This window comes from Sceloporus occidentalis, unplaced genomic scaffold (genome assembly GCF_023333645.1).
Source record: "Sceloporus occidentalis isolate IW3139 unplaced genomic scaffold, rSceOcc1.0.p SCAF_2, whole genome shotgun sequence".
Taxonomy (NCBI): Eukaryota; Metazoa; Chordata; class Lepidosauria; order Squamata; family Phrynosomatidae; genus Sceloporus; species Sceloporus occidentalis.
Window position 1 is genome coordinate 71,783,534 of NW_028316982.1, and position 23,866 is coordinate 71,807,399.

At 42.7% G+C, this 23,866-nt stretch overlaps 1 protein-coding gene across 2 annotated transcripts in view; it reads left to right on the forward strand.

Moving 5' to 3' along the window:
• The window catches only part of TRUB1 (TruB pseudouridine synthase family member 1), a 51,671-nt gene extending 28,080 nt beyond the window's left edge, over positions 1-23,591 (forward strand). Inside the window, exons 5-8 of one of the 2 annotated variants that reach the window (XM_089509982.1) lie at positions 12,324-12,396; positions 14,048-14,187; positions 17,805-17,861; positions 21,214-23,591. In XM_089509982.1, the coding sequence (XP_089366108.1) occupies positions 12,324-12,396; positions 14,048-14,187; positions 17,805-17,861; positions 21,214-21,428 (485 nt within the window). In that variant the 3' untranslated portion in view covers positions 21,429-23,591. The remainder of the gene's footprint in view (positions 1-12,323; positions 12,397-14,047; positions 14,188-17,804; positions 17,862-21,213) is intronic. The other variant, XM_089509983.1, reaches the window with a different exon arrangement.
• The last annotated feature ends 275 nt before the right edge of the window (positions 23,592-23,866 follow it).

The following is a 23,866-nucleotide window of genomic DNA, read 5'->3' on the forward strand; positions in this document are numbered from 1 at the left end:
TCTACTGGACTTATTCGCCTCTCGACTAAACGCTCACACCCCAGGATTCTGCTCCCAGTACAGAGAACCAGGATCGGAAGGGGACGCGTTCCAACTCAAATGGACTCAAGGCCTCCTGTATGCCTTTCCCCCATTTCCTCTGATCACACGGGTGTTCTCAAAGATGTTGGCCGACCACACGGACGCAATCCTGATAACTCCGTGGTGGCCCAGGCAACCTTGGTTCGCCCTGCTCCTACAACGAGCACAGGAGCATCTCCGCTTAGAACACCGGCCCGACCTGCTGTCGCTTCACGGCGGGCGAGTCCACCATCCCGAGATGCAGTCTCTCCCATTGGTGGCATGGAGGATTCGATCCTGAGCACACTTCCATCTGGTGTACAGGATATCATCAAGGCAGCGCAGAGACCATTTACACAGAGGTCCTATGCCTACAAGTGGGACAGGTTCCTTGCCTTTCTGCAGACAAAAGACATTCCACCATCCCGTGTCTCCATCCCTGTGGTCCTGGACTTCCTTATGACGTTGACAGAGGCAGGTCTCTCCCTGAGTTCTATCAAGTGCTACCTGTCTGCCATTTCGTCGCACTACTTGTTTCAAAACAAACTTTCTCTGTTTGGGGATCCTCTCATAAAGAGGTTCCTTAAGGGTTTTAACAACCTGCATCCACCTGTCGCAGACCCTTCACCGCAGTGGAGTCTAGACACCGTCCTCGCACAGCTGGTGTCTAAGCCATTTGAGCCTTTAGCTACCACGGACCTGAGATTCCTGACCTGGAAAACGGCTTTCCTGGTAGCTATCACGTCAACCCGTCGGGCTGGTGAACTGTGTGCCCTGAGGGTGGACCAACCCATCCTTCGTTTTCACAAGGACAAGGTGGTGCTCCGTACAGACATTACTTTTTTGCCCAAGGTAGTGTCTGCTTTCCACATCAACCAGGACATTGTTTTGCCGACTTTGGCTCCTAATCCGACCACGGACTCTGAGCTCCAGATCCATGCTCTGGATGTCCGGAGGGCACTGGCGTTCTACTTGGAAAGAACTGCTGCTTCCAGGCGATCGGAGAGACTTTTTGTCTGCTACTCCGAAGCCAAAAAAGGGCTGCTGGTTTCACCGCAGAGGTTCTCTAAATGGGTGGCCAAGCCCATCCGCCTTTGCTACGAACTGGCCAAAAAGCCCATGCCAGGTCGGGTTAGAGCCCATGCAACCAGGGCGGTAGCCACATCCTCAGCTTTCTTGACGGGGATTCCCCTTGAGGATGTGTGTAAGGCTGCTGTCTGGTCCCAGCCATTGACATTCATAAGGCATTACAGGCTGGATGCCAGGGCCAGACAGGACGCAGCCTTTGGGAGGGCAGTGTTGCTTTCTGCCATGCATTAACCCAGGGGTCGGCAACCTCTGGCCCGCGGGCTGGATGTGGCCCGCGGGTGCCTTTCTGCTAGCCCCTGGTCCCTCCTGCTGCCGAAATCGCTGCCGATTTCGGCCACTCCGGCCGCCATTTTGAAGGGCAAAATGGCGGCGCCCATTAGGAGGCCCGATGCGGCCTCCGGAGCCCTGAATCGGGGCTCCAGGAGCCCTGAATCGGGGCTCCAGCAGCTGCACCGGGCCTCTGGGAGGCCCGATGCGGCAGCCGGAGTCCTGAATTGGGGCTCCAGCAGCTGCACCGGGCCCCTGGGAGGCCCGATGCGGCCTCTGGAGCCCTGAATCGGGGCTCCAGGAGCTGCACCTGGCCTCTCGGAGGCCCGATGCGGCAGCCGGAGCCGTGAAACGGGGCTCCAGCAGCTGCACCGGGCCCCTGGGAGGCCCGATGTGGCCTCTGGAGCCCTGAATCGGGGCTCCAGGAGCTGCACCGGGCCTCTGGAGCCCTGAATTGGGGCTCCAGGAGCTGCACCGGGCCTTCAAATGGGCGCCGCCCACCTCCCTCCTGGCTCCGCCCTCCCTCCTCCCTCCTATAAATGGAGGGGCGGGGGGGGTAAAGGAGGAGGAGGCAGAGAGAGAGAGGGGGAGGGAGGGGAGGAGGAGGAGAGAGAGGGAGGGAGGGAGGGGAGGAGGGAGAGAGAAAAGGTGAGAGGGAGAGGAGAGAGAGGGAGGGAGGGAGGGTAGGAGAGAGAGAGAGAAAGGGTGGGTGGGAGGGAGAGGAGAGAGAGGGAGGGAGGGGGGAGGAGAGAGAGAGAAAGGGTGGGTGGGAGGGAGAGGAGAGAGAGGGAGGGAGGGAGGGGAGGAGAGAGAGAGAGAAAAGGTGGGAGAGAGAGAAGAGAGAGGGAGGGAGTGGAGGAGAGAGAGAGAGAAAGAGTGGGTGGGAGGGAGAGAGAGGGAGGGAGGGGAGGAGAGAGAGAGAGAGAAAAGGTGAGAGGGAGAGGAGAGAGAGGGAGGGAGGGGAGAAGAGAGAGAGAGAGAGAGGGGGGTGGGAGGGTGGGAGTGAGAGGGAGGGAGGAAGGGAGAGAAAGAAAGTGGTTTGAGACAGTGGCATGCATTTTTTGCTGTTTTGAGGCCTTGCCTAGTCGCTTCCATTCTTGCAAATATTGCTATTATTATTATTGTTGTTATCCTTTGATATTCTCTTTGCAAAATCCCCCCACATGGACTTGCTTGCTCTTTTCTGGGTTGAGACAGTGGCATGCATTTTTTGCTGTTTTGTGGCCTTGCCTCGTCGCTTCCATTCTTACAAATATTGCTATTATTATTGTTGTTGTTATCCTTTGGTATTCTCTTTGCAAAATCCCCCCACATGGACTTGCTTGCTCTTTTCTGGGTTGAGACAGTGTGCATGCATTTTTTGCTGTTTTGTGGCCTTGCCTAGTCGCTTCCATTCTTACAAATATTGCTATTATTATTGTTGTTGTTATCCTTTGATATTCTCTTTGCAAAATCCCCCCACATGGACTTGCTTGCTCTTTTCTGGGTTGAGACAGTGTGCATGCATTTTTCCTGTGTTATGGCATTGCCGGCCCTAGTAGCTTCTTGCAAATATTATTATTATTATGCGGCCCCGCCCCCGGAGGGTGGAAACTCCGCCCCAACATGTGGCTCCGCCCCCGGATAGTGGAAGCTCCGCCCTGGCATGTGGCTCCGCCCCAGAGGGTGGAAGTTCCACCCCCCGTGTGCGGCTCCGCCCCCGGAGGGTGGAAGCTCCACCCCCCGGCTTCGGCCCCCCAGTTGTCTGAGGGACAGCAACCCGGCCCCCGGCTCAAAAAGGTTGCCTACCCCTGCATTAACCTGTTGCACTGTCAATAAATAACACAGTTGTTTGGTTTACATACTTTATTAGTTGCTTGATTTATTGGTTATTGACACTCCCTCCTCCATAGATTATAGCTCGCTAGTCTAAACCCATTTGTGTGATTCGCAGAGACCACGAAGAAGAAGAACAGGTTGCTCACCTGTAACTGTGTTTCTTCGAGTGGTCATCTGCGAATTCACACAAACCCGCCCATCCATCCCCTCAGTGTCTGCTCATTTGACAACGCTTGTTGCCGCGCTGTTAGCGGCTCATTCGGAACTAAAGAGGAGCGGGCCACCAGGGGCCTTATATATGGCTGGACGGGGCTACCGCCAAAAAGTTGCAGAAAGATACATCGCTTTATGCTTGGAGATTCTAGAAGTTTCCGAGGATTGCTGCGCAGGCGCAGAATAAACCCATTTGTGTGAATTCGCAGATGACCACTCGAAGAAACACAGTTACAGGTGAGCAACCTGTTCATACACTGCTTAATGTTCCACCAACTAAAAGAGAGATTTAAAGAAGACAACAAACAGATAGGAATTGAAAGAGAAGTAAAGGATATAGAAAAGATCCTATCCACGGATGGAAAACATATGGTATCTAAAATTTATAAGATCTTGCTAAATATTGAACGGTAAAAGACTGTATGATAAAGTGGATGAGAGATATTGGGGAACAAATACCCCTCAATACCTGGGGAAAAAAATAAAGTTCACTAAAAGTGCCGACTTGACAGAAAATTATTATAAACTTTTTTACAGGTGGCACTTGACAGCTGTAAAACTGGCAGTAATTAAAAAAATGATCCTAAGGGAAGTAAGTGCTAGAGATGTGGGGAAAATGACGCGAACTACTATCACACGTGGTGGTCATGTAGGGAGGTAACTGAGTTTTGGAAAGCAATCCATACAAAAATCCAAGATACTTTTCAGATAACCTTAGAAAGAAACCCTAAAATATTTTTACTAAACATAATGGAGGTTTTGGAAGGGAAAATGAACCAAAACCCAATAGGCACAATGTTTTACATGATCACAGCAGCTCGTTTAATTGTTGCAATGAATTGGAAAGCAGGAAATCCCCAGATGTTTGAGAATTGAATATTAAAACTAAATGATTTAATGATAAAGAATAAATTAACAATGATGATCAATGGTAAATCGCAGCAGCAATTCCAAATAGGAAAAAATAAATAAAGTCTGGGACCAGGGGTAAGAAGGGGAAAGAAAGCTTATTTAATATATACATTACAGTCAGTAACAATAATATGAGGATAACTGTGAATGAAATGTAAGACAGAAGACACATATATGGAAATCCAATTATAAAATGGTATTTATTTATTTTTATTATTTTCTTAGAGAAAGCCGATTACAAGTACTTAGTGCAAAGAAGAGGGGGGATGATGAGGTTCATTTCCTTTGATATTGCTATTCAAGCAAAATCTTGGATGGTAGCATATAATTCTGTTTATTTATCTCAGCTGAAATTTATGTATGATATTTGAATACTCAGAGACAAAAATAATGGAAATTATAAGAATATTGTATTGTAAAATAAATAAATAAATAAAATGAAATAAAAAAGGAAATGGTGGCTTAGCTGTGAAAGCAAAGGGTTTCACTCTCCTATTTTCCCCCCTATTACTTAGGTTTAATGACAAAACAAGTCCTAGTAGAAAAGACCCTATTCCTGTCACCTACTGAAAATAAATCTACATTTCTCAACTACATCTGGTCATAAAGTCTTATAAGATATAAAAACTTGTGGTTTGCCAGTGTTAAGCCCTAAAGGACTTTGCTCTGAAAGATAGGAGTGATAGATGCAGTTATACTACCCATCTCACACAGCTCTCATGGACTCATTTGTGTGTGTCCAGTTCTGGACACCACAATTTAAAAACGATGTTGAGAAACTGGAGCGTGTCCAAAGGAGGGTGACTAAAATGGTGAAGGGCCTGGAAACCATGCCCTAAGAGGAATGACTTAGGGATCTGGGGATGTTTAGCCTGGAGAATAGAAAAGTTAAGAGGTGATATGATAGTCCTGTTTAAATATTTGAAGGGATGTCAGATTGAGGAGGGAGCTAGCTTGTTTTCTGCTGCTCCAGAGACTAGGACCCAGAGCAATGGATGCAAGCTCCAGGAAAAGAGATTCCACCTCAACATTAGGAGGAACTTCCTGACAGTAAGGGCTGTTCGACAGTGGAACAAACTCCCTCGGAAAGAGGCGGAGTCTCTTTCATTAGAGGTCTTTAAACAGAGGCTGGATGGCCATCTGTCAGGGATGCTTTGATTTAGATTTCCTGCATGGCAGGGGGTTGGACTGGATGACCCTTGTTATACGTTGGGGTTTGGTTCCAAGATCCCCTGTGTATAACAAAATCCGTGTATGCTCAAGTCCCATTCAATATAATGACAAAACAAAGTGGTGTCCCTTATAAAAAATGGAAAATCAAGGTTTGATATTTGAAATTTATACTTTTTTTGAACATTTTCAAACCGTGTATGCTTGAATCCGTGTATAAAAAATCAGTGTATAAGAAGGGCCAACTGTATTTTATTTAAGATAGCTAAACTATTTTTGTTAAAATTACTAAGAGTTATACATAAAATTATAAAACTGAAGAATAATAGAAAATACTTTTAAAATCCCTTCCTGAATATAATCCCGAGCCCCGCACTCTTTGATTAGCTCCTTGCTTTTTGAACTGTAAACAAATAACCAACATTTTAGATTCACAGAGCTCTCTTACAATACTGAAAAACAAACTATTGCAGGCAAAAATAGCACAAGGTGATACTGAAAGGGCTGCTTTTCTTAATTTCCCAATTATTTGCTTTTTCTTAAAGGAAAATGAATTTCATACTGTTAGATTGACTTTCTTGATGCTAGTTCTTGCAGAAATATTCTTGCCTTCCAGTTGAAGGTTTTCAAAGGCATGTGGACAATAAGGGTCACTATAATTCAATTTATCAGTCTCTGATAACAGCTGTTTCAGATCTCTGGCTCATCTTCGTAACTACTGTACACATAGGCATAAACATAATGCTTCTCTGTGGATGTGTATATGCAAATATAAGGCACAGAAAAGCAATTTTAATAGAAAATTTAAAATAGAAAGAAAACCTTTTGTAGCAATTATTTTTTAAGTTGAGTATTACTTGCAGTTGTATAGTAAGTTGTTTGGCTGGTAAAATAGCTTCAGCTGTAGTTGATTTTATATTTTTTAGAGTGTTAATATTCTGTGTGTCATCATCTTGCTACACAGATAGGGTTGCCATAAGTGAGGACCTCCAAACCGGGACAAATGTAGGGCAAATGTAGGGCAACATTTTCAAATGTAGGACACATTTTTATAAAAATGGAGGACGTGCAAAAAATTGAGGTTTTTTTAAAAAATGTTAATATAAATGCATGTTTTTAGGCATGATCAAAATGGAGGACATTTTGGCATTATTCTTAGACAGATGGCAGAAATGGACTTGCCCTCGGGTTCAACTTTACTTCTCAGAAGTGTATACTTGGTCAAGGGACTGTGGTTTTTCTTCACTGTGCATGAGTTTGTAAATATCACAGCAAGTTACATTGGCTGTGCCTCAGAGGCTTGTTGATATCAATATCACCACCACCATCATCATCATCATCATCATCATCACCACCACCACCACTATAATTGGCCAAGAAAGGCAGACTTGTTAGCATTCAAAGCACCATAAATACACAAAAAATGCACTTGCATATATTTAATAATAAAAAATAATGAAAAAATAAATAAAAAACAAGGCAGGGGTGTAAATATTTGATAATAAAAATTAATGTAATAAAATAAAAAACAAGCAATAATAAAAATTAATAAAATAAAACAAAAACAAGCAATAATAAAATTAATGAAATAAAATAAAAACAAGCAATAATAAAAATTAATAAAATAAAAAGCAATAATAAAAATTAAAAAAATTAAATAAAATAAGTATTTTATATTTTTAAATATAATTTAAAAACCCCAAAATACCAAGGCAGACCTAATGGCCACTGACTCAGCTTTCCCCCTCCTCCTCCTCCTCTGGCCCAATTCTGCCCTGGCCTTCAGGCACCCTTCCTCCGGCTCCTTCCTCCTCCTCCTCAACCTCCTCCTCCTCTCCCCCCCTCCTCCTTATGATGGCTGGCGTACGCGCGTGGAGGGAAGCAGGGCAGGCGTGCGTGCGCGGAGGGAACCGGGCAGGCGCGCTCGCGCGGAGGAAAGCAGGGCAGGCGCGCGTGCGCGCTGCCACTGGCCCCTGCTGAGGCCTGGGCGGCACACAAGCCCTCACAGTGGGGGCACGGTGGCGGCGGTGCTTCTGCCGCCGAGGAAGAGGAGGAAGGCGGAGCCGGAGGAGGAGGTGGGTTGGCGCCGCAGCAGCTGCATTAGCGGCAGCGGCAATGGCCGGAGCGGGCCCCCAAACCGGGAACAAGGCACGGGTGGGGGCCTGGACCGGGACCGGGAGGGGTCCCCCGAAACCGTGATTGGCACGGGGGCCGCCGGGTTATGGCAACCCTATACACAGATATATATCATGTCCCCCACCCCCTGGCTGCAATCTGTACCTCATCACACAATACAGAATTTAGACTTTTCAGTTCAGAACAATGTGGCATACTAGGCCAGAAGCTCAGGATTGAAACCAGAAGACAAAACTAGTCTTCTGTTGTTAGACATAAAGGTAAATGTAGTCCCTTGACATGAATGTCTAGTCATGACCAACTGTAGGGAGTGGTGCTCATCTCTGTGACCAAGGAGCCAGCCTTGTGCAAAGACAACTGGTGGTCATGGCTGTTACCTTCCCACCGGAGTGGTATCTATTTATCTACTTGCATTTGCATGTTTTCGTATAGCTAGGTTGGAGAAGCTGGGACTAGTGACAGGAGTTCACCCCATCATGCAGCACTTGAGCCTCGAACTGCCAACCTTTCTGATCGTTTATTGGCATCTTAACCACTAAACCAACACATCCCTGTTTTAGTATGTCTAATATTGTACGTCTAACAATGGAAACAGTTTTGGAGGAGGAGATTTTCTTTTGATTGTAACAGCACTGAAAACCAAGCTCCAATTTCTGCCAGAAATTAGCCTGTAATTTCATAGTGGGCATACTGATACAGTTTTGGTGACACAGTGTTGTCACATCTTTATGTTAAAAGCCCTTCAGATGCTTAGCTGTGTATATAATGTTTTCTGAAGGCATACACATAGACTTCATAAATGTGTGGCCTTAATGTCAGTTCATACATTGTGTAAAAGTAACTATGGCTAGTATAATTCTCCCTGTCCCAGTTCAAATGTAACTTGCAAAGTTAGATTCTTAGATGTTGCCTTATTTCTCAGCAGCCAAGAGGCCCCAAGCCTCACTGTATAGCAGAAGTGAAAGAGTGGTAATTCAGCTTCTTGTGCATTTTATGTTTGTGAGCCGTCTAGAGGTCTGTATTATTGAGTGGATGGGGAAACAATACTGCAAATAAATATGAGTCGAGTCTTAGAAACAAAACAAGGAATATATTGCAGCAGAGAGTTGGCCCACCCTCTCCCCCACTCTTCTTATTCTAGTATATATTACTCTCTTCCTGCAGCCTGAACTGATTTATGAACTGCTACAGGATTATTGTTAATGACACTTCATTTAGATGGCTGCTGAGCACAGTGGCAGCATCTGCCATCATGGTTCTAAATGTTCCGTTTGTATAAAGTGAGATATTAAAGTTGTTTCCTTCTGATACAGCATAAGAGATGAAATGTTTTCTTTTCAGGGAATAACCCTCTTATCTGTATCGCAAGAGCCATCTGTTCAGGAAGAAAGAGCTGCATGTACTGAGAAGAAATAAAGAGCAGGGATTAACACATAACACAAAAGCCATGCCCTTGGTTTGTTAGTTTGTTCGTTCAGCAAAATCTACTGGGATTCCCTGGAGAAAGAGGAAAAGTGAACAGAGGGAATGTTCAGATTAATTATTGAGAGAATTATAGCCTCAGCCCCCAATCTAACTTGTTTTATAAGAGACAACCTCTGAATTCCTTCATATTATTTAAAAGTCTTCCTGTATTGTGCCTTTTGGTTTGGATTCAGTTCATGTGTCATGCCAAGCCTTAGTTTTGTTACAAAAGATGTGAATCCCAGCACCCCTGAGGCATCATGTGTATGCATGTGATTTGTCATGGAATATCAGTGGCAGATACCCCCTTAATATGAACATTTTATGCTTTTTTTTCAAAAGAGAGCTCTTGGTTTGCCATTAAAATAGGCTGCTAAGATTTACCACTGAGTTTTGACAGTGTGGTTTTGTGGACCTGAGAGTGATAAGGAAAGGCTTTGGCAATTGCATGTGGATCCGTAGGTCCTGTATGTCATTTCTTTCCCCAGTTTAAACAAACAACAGTGATGATTAATTATAATTCTGTGTCTGAACAACCCATAAAATTATGCTGAATCATAAGTGGAAGTAGACGTTTCCAGCCATGGGGGACAAGGAGAATCAGAGCATCAGACTTGCAACTGCTTAGTTTTATTTGTCAGTGCTGAAAAGCAACTGGGTGTGATGTGATAATGTAATCTGTATAACAAACAATTGGTTTAATTCAACCAAACTCAAAGCACCAGCCAGAAACTGATGCTTTTCCCCCTTCAGTTTGACAGAAACTGAACTCCGTATGTTTGTAATTCATTTGAGTTGCCTCTGAATTGGTTACAAAGGCAAGTTACAAAGGCAAGATTTGGTATACTGGGATAGATGTTGTATGTAGAAAGTATTGTAATGCATGAAAAATGTAGACGTAGATAGTTCTAGAATTCTAGTGCATTACAGAATGCTTCTCTTCAGCATTTTTTCATAAGAGGGAAAATCTTTTGTTCATGAGGATTTCGTAACAAATATAAATGCCCCTTCTACATTGCACATATTTAAGGAGGCGCTTAGATTGACTGGCAATAGCATACATTACAATTTGATAAAGGGAGATTTTTATAATCTTACATATTTTATATTAAAAAAGCATTCAAATTGGAGCAGAAATCAAGGAGCAGACAAATCCTAATACTGAAAGCTTTATCTTTATGATGTTATATTTCTTTTTCTCCCTTTGGTATGATAAAGTCTAGTATGTACTAACAATTTAAAATCAAAATACGTTTCTAAGGGTTTTTCATTTTCATTTACACACACACACACACACACACACACACACACACACACACTCTAAAGATAATCCTGTGAAGATTAGATACCACTAATTCTCCTATGTATTTGTTTATGGCAGTTGTGTCATAGCTCTCTGTCAAGGAGCAAACATGTGCAGTGGACACGATTCCCAAAACTTTCTGGGGAAACAGGTTAGCCTGATAAGTTCGTGGCTCAGGTTACTGAGTAAGGATCATAACTGAAGTGGATTTGAACCCAGGGATCTTCATAGAGGAGACCACAAGGGTCATCCAGCCCAACCCCCTTCTGCCATGCGGAAAGAGACAATCCAAGCACTCTTATCAGATGGCCATCCAGTCTTTGTTTAAAAACCTCCAAAGAGATACTCTACCACTCTCTGAGGGAGTGTGTTCCACTCTCAAACAGCTCTTACTGTTAGGAGGCTCTTCTTAATGTTTAGGTGTAATCTCTTTTCATGTATATAGAGAGATCTTGTAGCACCTTTGAGACTAACTGAAAGAAAGTAGTTGGCAGCACAAGCTTTCATAGACTTCAGTCTACTTCCTCAGATGCAGGAAGTAGACTGAAGTCTACGAAAGCTCATGCTGCCAACTACTTTCTTTCAGTTAGTCTCAAAGGTGCTACAAGATCTCTCTACATACTGATTCTACAGACTAACCTGGCTATATCTTTGAATTCTAACTCTTTTCATGAACTTTGAATCCATTGTTCCATGTCCTATTCTCCGTAGCAGCAGAAAGCGAGCTTGCTCCATCTTCAATATGACATCCCTTCATATATCTAAACATAGCTATCATTTCATCTCCTGCCCAGGAGTAAACAAAGTGAGCTTCCTAAACCACTCCTTATAGGGCATGGTTTCCAGGTTTTTCACCATTTTGGTTGCCCTCCTCTGGATACATTCCAGCTTCTCAATATGCTTTTTGAATTCTGGTGCCCAGAACTATACACTGTATTCCAAGTGAGGTCTGACCAAAGCAGAATAGAGTGGTACTATTACTTTCCTCAGTCTAGACACTACACTCCTGTTGATGCAGCCTAGGATCATAGTGGCCTTTTTAGCTGCCCAGTCCTAAAACAGTGCTGTGACTATCATCTTGTGCTTCCTGCCTAGCATTGGACTTTAGTGCATTGGATGTGGCAGTAAATCACTGGTGATGGAGAAAATGGAAGTGTCTATTTCTCCATCCTATTTGAAACATGACTTTCACACACAAAATATTTCTACATTTGTCCCTTGTGCATTTCTTTTATGAGAATGTAAGGAAACCTGGAAACAGAAAACACAAGGCACTTCAATTTCCTGCTCTCCCTATAGTCACTGTGGCATCTGAACTTGCTCAATCATTTTTACAGCTGAGATTTAGGCTGACAGATTTCCCCCCACCTCCACTTTTTCATGATTATCAAGAATGATTTATGAATTACTGACTATGAGATGATGTAAACAAAAGGACAAGGGAAGAATATATACATCCATACTGTTGAGTCCTACTTAACTTCTGGAAAAACTGCCTGGCTTTTTCAGGACTGAACTAGAGATGATGACTAGCCCTGACACTATCTGAAATGTTCCAGATTGACTTCTGCTAATCTCTTACAACTCTTGGTATGTTGCAGTAGTTGCAAACTGCTATAATATCTCAACTACAAACTGCACAGATCTTGAGACAATAAGCAACAAAAACTACAGCCTACATTTTAATTCTCACTCATCTATCCTTATACTCTTATCAGAGTATGTCTTGAAGAGGTTTTTTGTTTGTTTGTTTGTTTGTTTGTTTGGCTTTAATATAAAATCCACAATAGTACTACTGGTTGTTTCTTTACACCACTGTGAAATACTTAGAGCTGCTGTATGACAGACCAATACTGAAGTACATATGTGAACGCTTTCTCCTTTCTGACAGATCAGATAACAAAAGACGATCTTGAGAATGTCCTGCAGAAGTTCACAGGGAACATCATGCAGATTCCCCCACTGTAAGTACTCTGATTTAATAGCCAACTATCTTGTTGGAAAACTTGCTTGCAAAAGTTAATTCTGCTGGCAGTAGAAAATGACCTCCATATGACAGAAAGCTGGCAGGACAAGGCAGCTTGAAAATGAATGAATTGACTTGACAGACTCAGCGCCAATAGTGACATTGACTTGAGTGGTACATGCAAATGGCCCTTGTTGGCTATTTTGGACTGCATTTCAAGATGCTTGTTGATCATCATTGAAGCAAATGTTTATATTGTCTTGAATATCTATGCCATTCATTGGACAATGTTGCTGTTTGTAAGACATAGATATACCAAAAGCAGACTGTTCTGAATGAAGGTGGCATTCCTTCCTGAATGGAAGTTAGAGTGACACCATCTTATACACTGATAACCCATTCTTTGCATTGCCAAAGAGTGCAAAGTGTGCTTGACAAGGGAATGGTGCAGAACTTGCTTGCTTGCCATTATTACCAGTTTCATTATGACTCTCCATCACAATGGGTCACACCCTTCTAGGGAAGTAGAGAGGGATATGGTAGCTTTAGTTGAGGCTTGAGGATATCAGGCAGAGGTGTGAGGCTTTGCTTGATATCTCTTTTCTCACTGTCATTTGGTTAGCATATCTGAACAAAGATATCAGAAATCTATTGATAGGAGTGGCACTGAAGGCTGAAATGATAACATTAGAAAGGAGAGCATTAGGTTGCCCTGGGGTCTGACATAGCAAAAAGCACTGTGACGTGTGCAGTACTCTTATTTTAATAGCTCAGAATTAGTACCTGAAACTAACCCTCTAGTCTAGAAGGAACAACTCTAATCCTTGTAATTGAAGATAAAAAGGAAAAAATATAGTGTCTCATGCACAGTTCTTTCTGTGCTTACTTCTACTGAGGGCAGCACAGCAGGGGAGTATATAGAGGAATAGTTCAGAGTCCAATCCAAAGGTCACACAATACCAGTCAGTCAGTCACAGCAAAGGGCTGAGGCAAGAGCATAGTCACAAAGCAAGTCCAGGGGTCAGATAACCAGAGTCATGAACCAAAGAGCAAGGAACACAGGAGCAACAAGGTTGCAAGACTGGTTGTCAGCTGTAAAGAATATCTGCAGCTGGAGATCTTTTAAAAGGTCTCTGCTTATCTCAGCTGAAAGCTTTTAGCTCTCCTCCTGGCTTCTAGCTTGGAAGAACGCCTCAAAGACTCCTTGACCTGTCTTCACTCCACAGGCCCTAGCACCTGCAGCCTAGAGTCCATAGAGTCTGTTTTCCCTCTGCAGCTTTTTGAGCCTCCTTTGAGACTGCCCCTGTCTCAGCCTCCTCTATGTCTTCAGAATCTGAGTCCTCTGACTGTGCCTCTAAATCTGGCCCAGGGCAGTTCATGACACTTTCCTGCTTTCCCAAGCTATAAATTCAGCCATAGTAACAGTATTAATTCAGCCATAGTAACATAGTATTTATGTATATTATTATTCTCTACCTACAGTATCAGGATTTGTCTTTGATTAGTTCAGGTAGCTCTCATTATTTTACTAAATATATTCAGAAGCAACACAAGTGCAAAAATTAAGGCGCATGAATTACTTTCAGATCATCTTAAGTTGGTTTTCTCATGAAATTACTAGTATCCTCATGTGTGCTCTTTTCAATCAGCTATTCTGCCTTGAAGAAAGATGGACAGAGACTGTCAACTCTCGTTAAGAAAGGAGAATTTGTAGAAGCAAAGCCTGCCAGGCCAGTTGTGGTCTACAATCTCACCCTTAGAAACTTCAAGCCACCCTTGTTCACGCTTGGTAAGGGTCAAAAGCATGGAATGGTTGTCTTGCTTGCTTGATCAGTTACTTCCATTTTTCCTCTGATCTGGTATCAGTTCATCTTGTCTTCATACTTGTAGAAAACAATACTTTCCATTGATATGCTTTAAAATGGGAATTTAACCTCTGCACCATGGCCCTAATGCAACTGCAGGCAGCCCCTGTCCAGTCCACAAAGGGTCCAGGGGGTTTTCTGCAGGGGGTGTCCTTATTACACTTCATTGAAGTTTTCTCAAATTGGATCATAGAGGAAGAGTGAAAATAACAGCCGTAGTTTGCCTTACCCTGCCCTGCCCTGCCTTCCCCAGTTGGGGAACACCATGGTGTATGGAATAATCCCTATTATTATCTCTGGTCAGATAAGTGTGGGAAGCTTTACTAACCTGGTCTCCCACACCTTGATGGGGAAAAGCACAAGGCAGGCAAAGCCTCCCAGATGCATGTGCACAATTGTTTGAGTGTGTAAAGTGAGGAGGGAGCAAAGCTCTTGAGCTGGTGCCAGGAAAGCTCACTGGAGTGCCATGAGTTCCATGTGCATGGCTCTGTTCCTTTCCTCCCTGCCTTCCCCCTTATAAGGAAGTCTGTCTATGCCAGTTAGGAAAAGGCAAAGGCAGATCCCTCAGAACCCTGCACCTAGGAAGCTTTTCACATCAGGGACATGGATACATGCCTGATATGCATTTGGAACAGAGGACAGGGAGCTGGCATGCAAGACTAGTTTATCATCCCGGCTTTAGAAGAGGCACAGAGCCTAAAGACTCCTTCCTCCATGCAAAATTGCAGAAATCCATCTACCATATACACTTGACTACAGGTCAAGAAATTTTAGTCAAAAATTACCCATAAAAACCTGGGTCAACTTACTTGTGGGTCAGTTTCATCAGAGTTGAGGCCAGCCCACCCAGTTGAAGGGAGGAGGAAGAAAGATGAAGCCGAGGTTATCGAAAAGGCCTGAGAGCCCACTTGAAGTTGGAACAAAATTGTTGGGTTGCTTATTGATGATCCTCTTTTTCAATTCCCCCAGCAGCCCAATCTGAAGTGATTGCATTAATAGAAACATAGTTTCCAAGTTGATGGAAGTAATAGTCTCCCTATATTCTGCACTGATCATGCTTCATCTGGAGTTCTTAGTACAATTCTGAGTGCCTCATTTTAAGAAGGATATAGAGGAAGTTTAGAGAAGGGCAACGAGAATGATAAAAGAATAAATCATGTGAGAAGAGATTGAAGGAGCTGGGCATGTTCAGCTTGGTAAAGAGAAGATTGTAGGGTGACGTCATTGCACTCTTTAAATACTTGACACAAAGAGGAGGGTACTGGCCTGTTCTCTGCTGTCTCAGAGGGTAGAACTAGGTCTAATGCTTTGAAGATATGGGAGAGTAGATTACCACTGAATATTAGAAGGAGTCCCGCCCCCTTTTCCTCCAAGGACTGTGCGGTTTGGGGCTGCTGCTTCGGCCGGGCGGCTCTCTGGGCTCGGGTTTGTTTGCGCAGCTGCGCACCGTCCCAGAGATGCCGCCTACGGACACTAACACCTCGGCGTCTCCAGCTGCCAGGACCAAGGAGTGTTGCCACAGCTGGGGGGAAGGCGGAGGGAGGGCGTTCCGGTGGCAGCGGAGCGCATAAAGCCGGCTAGTTTGGCTCCCTCCTCCGTCCCGCCCCCTTTTCCTCCAAGGACTGTGCGGTTTGGGGCCGCTGCTTCGGCCGGGCGGCTCTCTGGGCTCGGGTTTGTTTGCGCAGCTGCGCACCGTCCCAGAGATGCCGCCTACGGACACTAACACCTCGTCTCTGCGCAACTGCGCATTAGTGTGACATCTTAGAGGAAGACGGTTTGGGTTCCTGCTAGCTGTATAGTTACAGTGATTGATTGTTTGTATCCTTCTCTGTTACTGTGTGTATGTTGAGGGGGGGAGAGTTGGATATGGGATGGAGTGTATACATGTATCAGCTAGCATAAAGTTTTTTTCTTCTTTTTATTTTTTTAACTGTAATTTAATTGTATTACTGTAACCTGGGATTTTGTATTATTGCTATGCTTGTATTGCTGCGCATATATTCATATGGCTATTGTAACTTGTTCTGTGATTTATATCCTATTGTACTTTTGTAATATTGGATTTGTACTACTGTTATGTTTAATTTTTTTGCTGTAAACCGCCCTGATCTTTGGAAGGTGCGGTATATAAATAAAAACTTTATTTATTTATTATTTATTTGGTGGTGAGAGCAGCTCTCAGTTGCATAGAGAGGTGGTGGGGTCTCTGTCTGTGGATGTCCTCAGAAAGAGGCTGGACAATGACCCATGGGATCCCTTCCAACTCTATGATTCTAACCCTGATGTCACTTCCACTTGAATTATTTAATTTAAAGAATTCATATCATGCTTTTTTCCATTGAGCTCAAGGCAGAATACACAGCTTTTCTCCTCCCTACATTATCTTCACCACAGCCCTATAAGAGTGGTCAAGCTGAGAGAGAATGGCTAGCTCAAGGTCATCCAGTGAATGTCATGGCTCAGTGGAGACTCTCACCACTAGACCATGGTAACCCTTGACATCAATGAACCCTTGGCTAAATGAAGTTCTATTTCTCAGAGCTCAAGTATGAAGTGCTGCAAAAGTCCTGGGGCTTGGAGATCCATGTAGACCCATCACAAGCTGCAATCCTATGGCCATAGGAGAAACAAGAGGCTGCATTGTAGATCAGGGTGGGGATCCTTTGGTCATCTATCTGTTTGGGTCCTACAGCTCCCATCTACCTCATCTAGGGTAGCTAGTGGTTGAAGATCATTTGAGAATATTTATGACAATATACCTGAATTCTCCATATCTTGTTAAAATAGAACAAGTAACAAGACCACATGTAAAGTCTCTCCAGCCTTGGAAGCAACAGGGATTCTGGCAAAATAATCTGTTTTTCAACCTATGTAAAAAGGGTGTTTTGGTGGCTTACCTTATGTATAGGCTGGGGTGGAGTTCATTGTCATCAATCAAAAGTAAACAACTTTACATTGTAAATGTAGCATAAACACTTTGGCAGGCTGAATGTACAAATTGTCTTTCAGTAGACTGTGTAATTTCATTGCTTGGATGATTTGCAACAGTTTACAGTGGGCAGGGTGGCAAATGAGATGTCAATTTTAAAATGTCTTGACCCCTTGCTTGGTTATGTATGCTGGGCACAGACTTCTTAAGTTCACTCAGTGGTTTATAACATTCATGGTTTGTTTTTGCCAGCACGTTAAAACAACTCTTGTTTTTTTTCCCCCATAACCAGTAGACAAATATTATGACCTCATGTGGCATCTTTTTCCTTTCTGCTTTAAACAAAGGGCTTGAACTACTTATTGATATCCTGAAGCTAGTAGTTATAAGGTGAATGATAGACGAAGTGGTGCATTTTATTTCTGTTTGCTTTTTTCTCTTCACTGGCTTCACAATCTCACCCGCACATATGTTATCAGGATGAATAATTTATATTACAACCCATAAATATTTTAATCACTCTCTTGTTTGCATAGTGCACTTTTACATTTCTATGTAAAATAGATTTTTGTACTTCACTGGCAATTTACCGTGTCGCTGTTAACGTTCCAGATGTTGAATGTGGCGGTGGCTTTTATGTCAGAAGCTTGGTCAACGACATTGGGAGAGGTAGGCACATAGACAAAACACATTATTCTGGGAGTGTATGCTCCTGTTGATAGAGGGCAACTTTTGTATTCAGCATCTCTGGCTGCCAATTGTATGGGTTAAGGCTCTTGCACTTTTTCCTGTGGTTGTGGCTTTAATGCACTTAGTAGCACTTACTGGTAATAAACTTGAGTGAACCGGCCATAAAAGGAGTCCTGTGGGGGCAGTACTAACGTGGTGAATCATCCTCAATATTAGGAGGATAGAATAAGAACTGTCTTTTTCCTGCAAGCCAATCAGATAAGAAAGGGCAAACCTACACAGAATCATAGAATCAAGGACTATCAACTCTATGCCAGGCAGGAATCCACATCAAAGCACCCCTGACAGATAGATGCTTCTTTTCTATAAAGTTTATGGTTAAATCCAGTATTAAGTCTCAACTAGAGTAGACCCGCTGAAATGAATGAGGCTTGTTTGTCACCACTGCTTATGTAAGTCCCATTCATTTCAGTGTGCATACTCTTGTTGAGATTAACAATAGATTTAACCAGTTTGTTGATCCCAGCGTTTATAAAGCCCAATCTCAAACATGATGTAATTACTCAATCTAGATTTTGGCCCCTTTTTGCAACCACATAATTTAATTCACTTTCTGACATAATTAATGATTTTTTGAGGAATTTTATATGATTGTACTTCATCCAGCATGGTCACTGTAAATATACAAAGGGATCTTGTAGCTCCTTTTAGACTAACTGAAGGAAAGAAGCTGGTAGCTTGAGTGTTCGTAGAATTTTGTGTCCTCATGCAGCTGAGGAAGTAAACTCAGGTCTATGAAGGCTCAGGCAACCCGCTTCTTTCTTTCAGTTAGTCTCAAAGGTGCTACAAAATCCCTTTGCATACTTATTTTCTAGACTAACATGGCCATGTCTTTGAATGATCACTGTAAGGCAGACACATTGCCTACCTAGGTCAACCATTTTAACCTCTAAGCTACTTGAGATTTTTTCCTGCACAACTGTATTCCAGTAGCTGTGCGCTGAGAACTGGTGTTGATTCTGGACTCTCTTTGGCCAATACCTGAGTTAGCCCTATTCAGGTGTTCAAAAAAGGTCTTACTACACAACCAAGGGAAAGAGTCTGTTAGCTTAGCTCTACCTTTCCCCATCAAGATGTTGAGTGCATGAAAAGTGACAGCTCTGAAGAAGAGAGCCCTTTCCATACATGGAGATTCTCCGTGTGAACCAGAATCATGGAAAATCTGAGTTCTCTCTCTCATGGAGGCTCTGCATGAATACATCAAAGCAATCCAGAACCATTGCTTTTTCACACAGTAAAAAAAATTAGCAGAGGTGGGGGAGGCTAACACATGTTCTTTCATGTTGATTAAATCTTGAATAATGTCAATAGTAAGTCACGTCTGCGGCAATTGGATAAGAGGCAGAAGGCTTTCTGTGGGTGCTGTTTATTTTTAAAAGAGATTGGGGAAAAGCTATGTACAACTGTCTATAGGTTGTGGTTTGCTCTTAAATTAGCCTTGTCCTAAAACACTTATGGGTAATTGAGATGTTTTTGCCTCAAATTGGCCAAAATATCATATGGGACTGGCAAAGGTTTTGACTTCGTAGATTTTCATCTGATTTATACCTAAAGGACGCTAGACTGTATTCAGGAATAACTCCTGGTCCAGAAGTATGGACTAGGACTTTGGGAGACCAGGAGTCAAATCCCTGTTCAGGCATGGAAATTTATTTCGGCAAGCCACACAGGAGTTATATAGACCAGCCTGAAAGGCTGACCTGGGGGCAGAGTCAGGGTGCAGCATCTTGAGAACACAAGCCTGAGTCCACCCCCCAGTATGTCCTGACGCCGCACGCCGCTCCAGACAGTACAAAGCATCATGACGCACCTCCGGCGCTGCATCCAGATGATGTAGCAGCGAAGGGATGCAATACAGCCATGCAGAGGCGGCTATGGTGCCCTCTAGAGGCTGGATTGGAGCCATAGTGTTAAGTTGGTGCAGCCCTGAGCTGGCTACAGAAGGGGCAACTGTATGTTGCCCCTTCAGGACTGTATGTACAGCCCCTCACTTAGCCTTGGATGGGGGCAAAAGCAAACCCACTCTGAACAAATCTAGCCAAGAAAATCTTGTGATAATTTCACCGTAAAGTCATTGTAAATCAGAAACAACTTTAAAGTACAGAACAACAACAGTGGCTTTGGTTAATTATGATGTAGAAGAAGGGATGGAGACCATTTTGCAGGCTGCTCTTTAGCCACCCCTGTAATAAAATGTGCACCATAGCAAGAGGATGAGTGCTTTTTTCTTATGTTTCATTTGCATGAGGGTGGATTCAAAATGTTCCATATGTATTATTTTGTTGTAATACTGCAATTGTGGACAACAGGTAGCTTTCCAGATATTTTTGGATATTATCTCTCATATTTTCTCACAATTGATTATGCTGGCTAAGAAGGTTGCAATCCAACAGCATTCGAAAGCTAAGTTCTTTCTTTACAAGCAACCATGCAATGTAGATCAGTATTATTAGACCCCCTTGTTACAGAAAGGATAGAATAGGGAAACTGCATTGAGAACAATGTTTTCCTCATGCACACTAATGCATTCATGGCAAAAGAAGGACAAATCAGGGACTTCCATGATTTTGAGTCAGTATACTGAACTTACCTTTGAGCAGAAATGTATGTGGCTTTAAAATAGTGGCTTGGGTTCAGATTTAGTTGTGCTTAGAATAGACCCTTTGACAGCAATGATGCAGGTTAGTGATGACTAAATTAAATTCCATTCAAAGACATAGCCATGCTAGTCTGGAAAATCAGTATGCGAAGAGATCTTTTAGCACCTAACTGAAAGAAAGAAGCTGGTAGCATGAGCTTTCGTAAACTTAAGACTACTTCCTCAGATGCATGGGGTGGAATGGAGGGTCCAGGGACAGACTTACACAAGCAGGCTGTGTGTGAGAATGGCAATAGAAATGCAAAATGCACCTCATCTCCATATCCACAAAGTTTTCCATTTTTATTGCCATTTTCACGCACAGCATGCTTATATAGGACACTCTACTCCTCTCCATGCATCTGAGGAAATTGACTCAAGTCTATGGAAGCTCATGCTACCAGCTTCTTTCTTTCAGTTAGTCTCAAGGGTGCTAAGTTCTGTTCATTCAACCGGTTCTGCTCTGGGCATGTCTAGGACAGGCTCCAACTCATTGTGTGCCACCATGTTGAGTGTAAGACACATTTAAGGATATTACTTATCTTTTGCATTGAAATGCTGTTTCAAATCCTGTGAAATGTTGATGTGCCTTTTCAGGTCTGTGTTTTTGTTTCCTTTCTTTTAATGCTGTAGAGCTGTCTTCCTGTGCCACCGTACGGGAGCTGACCCGGACCAAACAGGGGCCATTTACGCTGGAAGAGCATGCTCTTTCTGAGGACAAATGGACAATTGATGAAATTGGCCAATCACTGGAGCGTTGCATGCTGCTTCTTCAGGCAGAACCATCTCGTAAAAAATTAAAGACAGAGCTGTCTGAAGAACACACTCTGAGCTGTGAAGATAAGTGATAAGTCAGGTCAGGGGAAAAGACTGAATGACTGAGATGTTTTAAGATTGCTCCGGGATTGTCTTGTCTTCCCCTGTAAATTTACAATCCTGCACGTGGAGGATGACAAATTACAATGTAATGGAAACAATACCTTTCTATCTCTCCTGCTTGTGTTGAGAGACATAAGAAGATGTCCAGCATTTATTTCTTCCCATAATGTCTGTGTCACATTGTGAACGTATTTGTCAGGGAAGCAGAGTCATCACTATACCCTTGAATGGAGCTTACAGGACATTGTTTCTTTAATTTGATCTTAGTTCCATGTTTGTGCAGGTACTTGTTCTCTGCTTTTCAAAACAAATAAAACATTTAGAAATGTTAAACTGGAATAAAAAGAATTTATAAGAAGAATATGGCAAATAGTGCAATAAATAGTGCAATGATTGGACACAGGAGTCCAGTAATGATGACAGGTCTTGGAACAGTGTATTTGAGACATACAAAAGTTCTTTTTACTTAGAACTATCACAATTTTCAGGTAATGCATGGACATGCAGTTATATTTATACACTTACATGGAACTACTTTACTTTTCTTACTTCCAGTCATCATTCCTAGGTCTGAGGGTATGAATAACATTCATGTGTGTTTCATAGAGAGAGCCAAGGTGATGTAGTGATTTGAGTGAAGTACTACAACTCTGGAGACTGAGGGTCAATTCCCTGCTTGGCCATGGAAACCCACACACTCTCAGCCCCAGAAATCCCCATGATAGGTTTCCCTTAGCATCACCATAAGTTGAAAATAACTTAAAGGCATACAACAACAACGTTTGATAGAATGAATGCAAAATATTTTAATTTGAATGTGTGCACATATCTCTTAAAAACATTTTTAATGGGAACTCTGATCTCTCCCTAATCATCCTATCTGTGTATCTGTAAGGGATTCATAGTATTGTTCTTTTTTATATACAAGCACACCTCCATTAACAAATCTGCTGTCAAAGAAGCTCCTTTTTACAAAATCTTTTTACACCTGCCCAGCCCCCTTTATATCCTGATCTATCTAGGTAGATTTTTTTTAGCAGCATCAGCATTGGGAAGATAGTAAAAGAAGCGTAGACAGACAGACTTCAGATCAGGTTGTAGCAACATGTCTGCAGTAATAAATGCAATAAAGAACTGGGAAAGAATAGGGTTCTGCTCTAGCCAATCCTACTGAAGCTTTGTGTGCCCTGCCTACAGCAGGTAAGATAAACAGCAGCTTCATCCAGAATCCCTTCCAGACATGTTTGAACAACAAAACAGAAAGAAAAGGGGAGATCAGTTTGCTTAAAATGTACCAACAGCATGTTCAAAACCATTGACCATCTATGCTTGGCCATCAAAACAGAAAGAATAAGAGGGAGGCGGGAAGGAAGCTGGTGAAATAAAAGGTCACCTCAGGAAAGAAACTTTCAAGTGGTCTCTTGAAGATTCAAAATGATTTTGTTTACTGATGTTAGGCTTAACTTACATGGTTGTTTCATTTCAAATGGCCATATTAATTTTCAGTGAAACATTTTCTGAAACATATTGAATTGCTCATCTGTTTTGTGGTGCAGAAACCTATCCTTAAGCCCTGGTGGCGCAGTGGTTAAATGCCTGTACTGCAGCCACTCACTCAAAACCATAAAGTTGCAAGTTCAAGACCAGCAAAAGGGCTCAAGCTCGACTCAGGCTTGCATCCTTCCGAGGTGGCTAAAATGAGTACCCAGACTGTTGGGGGCAAATTAGTTTACAGTTGTAAACCGCTTAGACACTGCTTAGGTGATATGAAGCGGTATATACATGAAGCTTGTTTGTTTTTTAATCTTTAAATTTAAAATTGAAAACATTTTTTTCCCCACATATGATCTTATGTTGTTAATTTCAAAGCCCCAGCAGCCAATCCCTGTTTTTATGTTGTGGATTAATACTTTTGGTAACATATGGGTATTCAGTTAACTGGTCTAAGGCAGAAATACTGCTAGTGGTATCAAGATGGACTCTAGTGTATTTAAGGCTAGATATTGCCCGAATTCTATTCATATGAATAATCTTAATATAAACAAGCTACCAAAAGATATTGCACAAGATTTAGAGAGATGGGCAGGCTTAAAGTTGAGTCTGTGGGGTAAAATAAACATGATTAAAATGAATTTAATTGTTTGTTATTTGTAGAATTTATCTACTTATAGTTTTTTGTGGGTTTTTTGGGCTATGTAGCCATGTTCTAGAAGATTTTATTCCTGACGTTTCGCCAGCATCTGTGGCTGTCATCTTCAGAGAATGCTTGCTTGGAAAGGAGTTGGGTACAAATATACTGTGTGACTTGGGAATACTGTTTGAAAACACTGAAATTCTGGACCATGCCAGCAACTACCATGTCAGGATGCACAGGGAAGCCATTGAAATCCACAAACACCTGGACAAT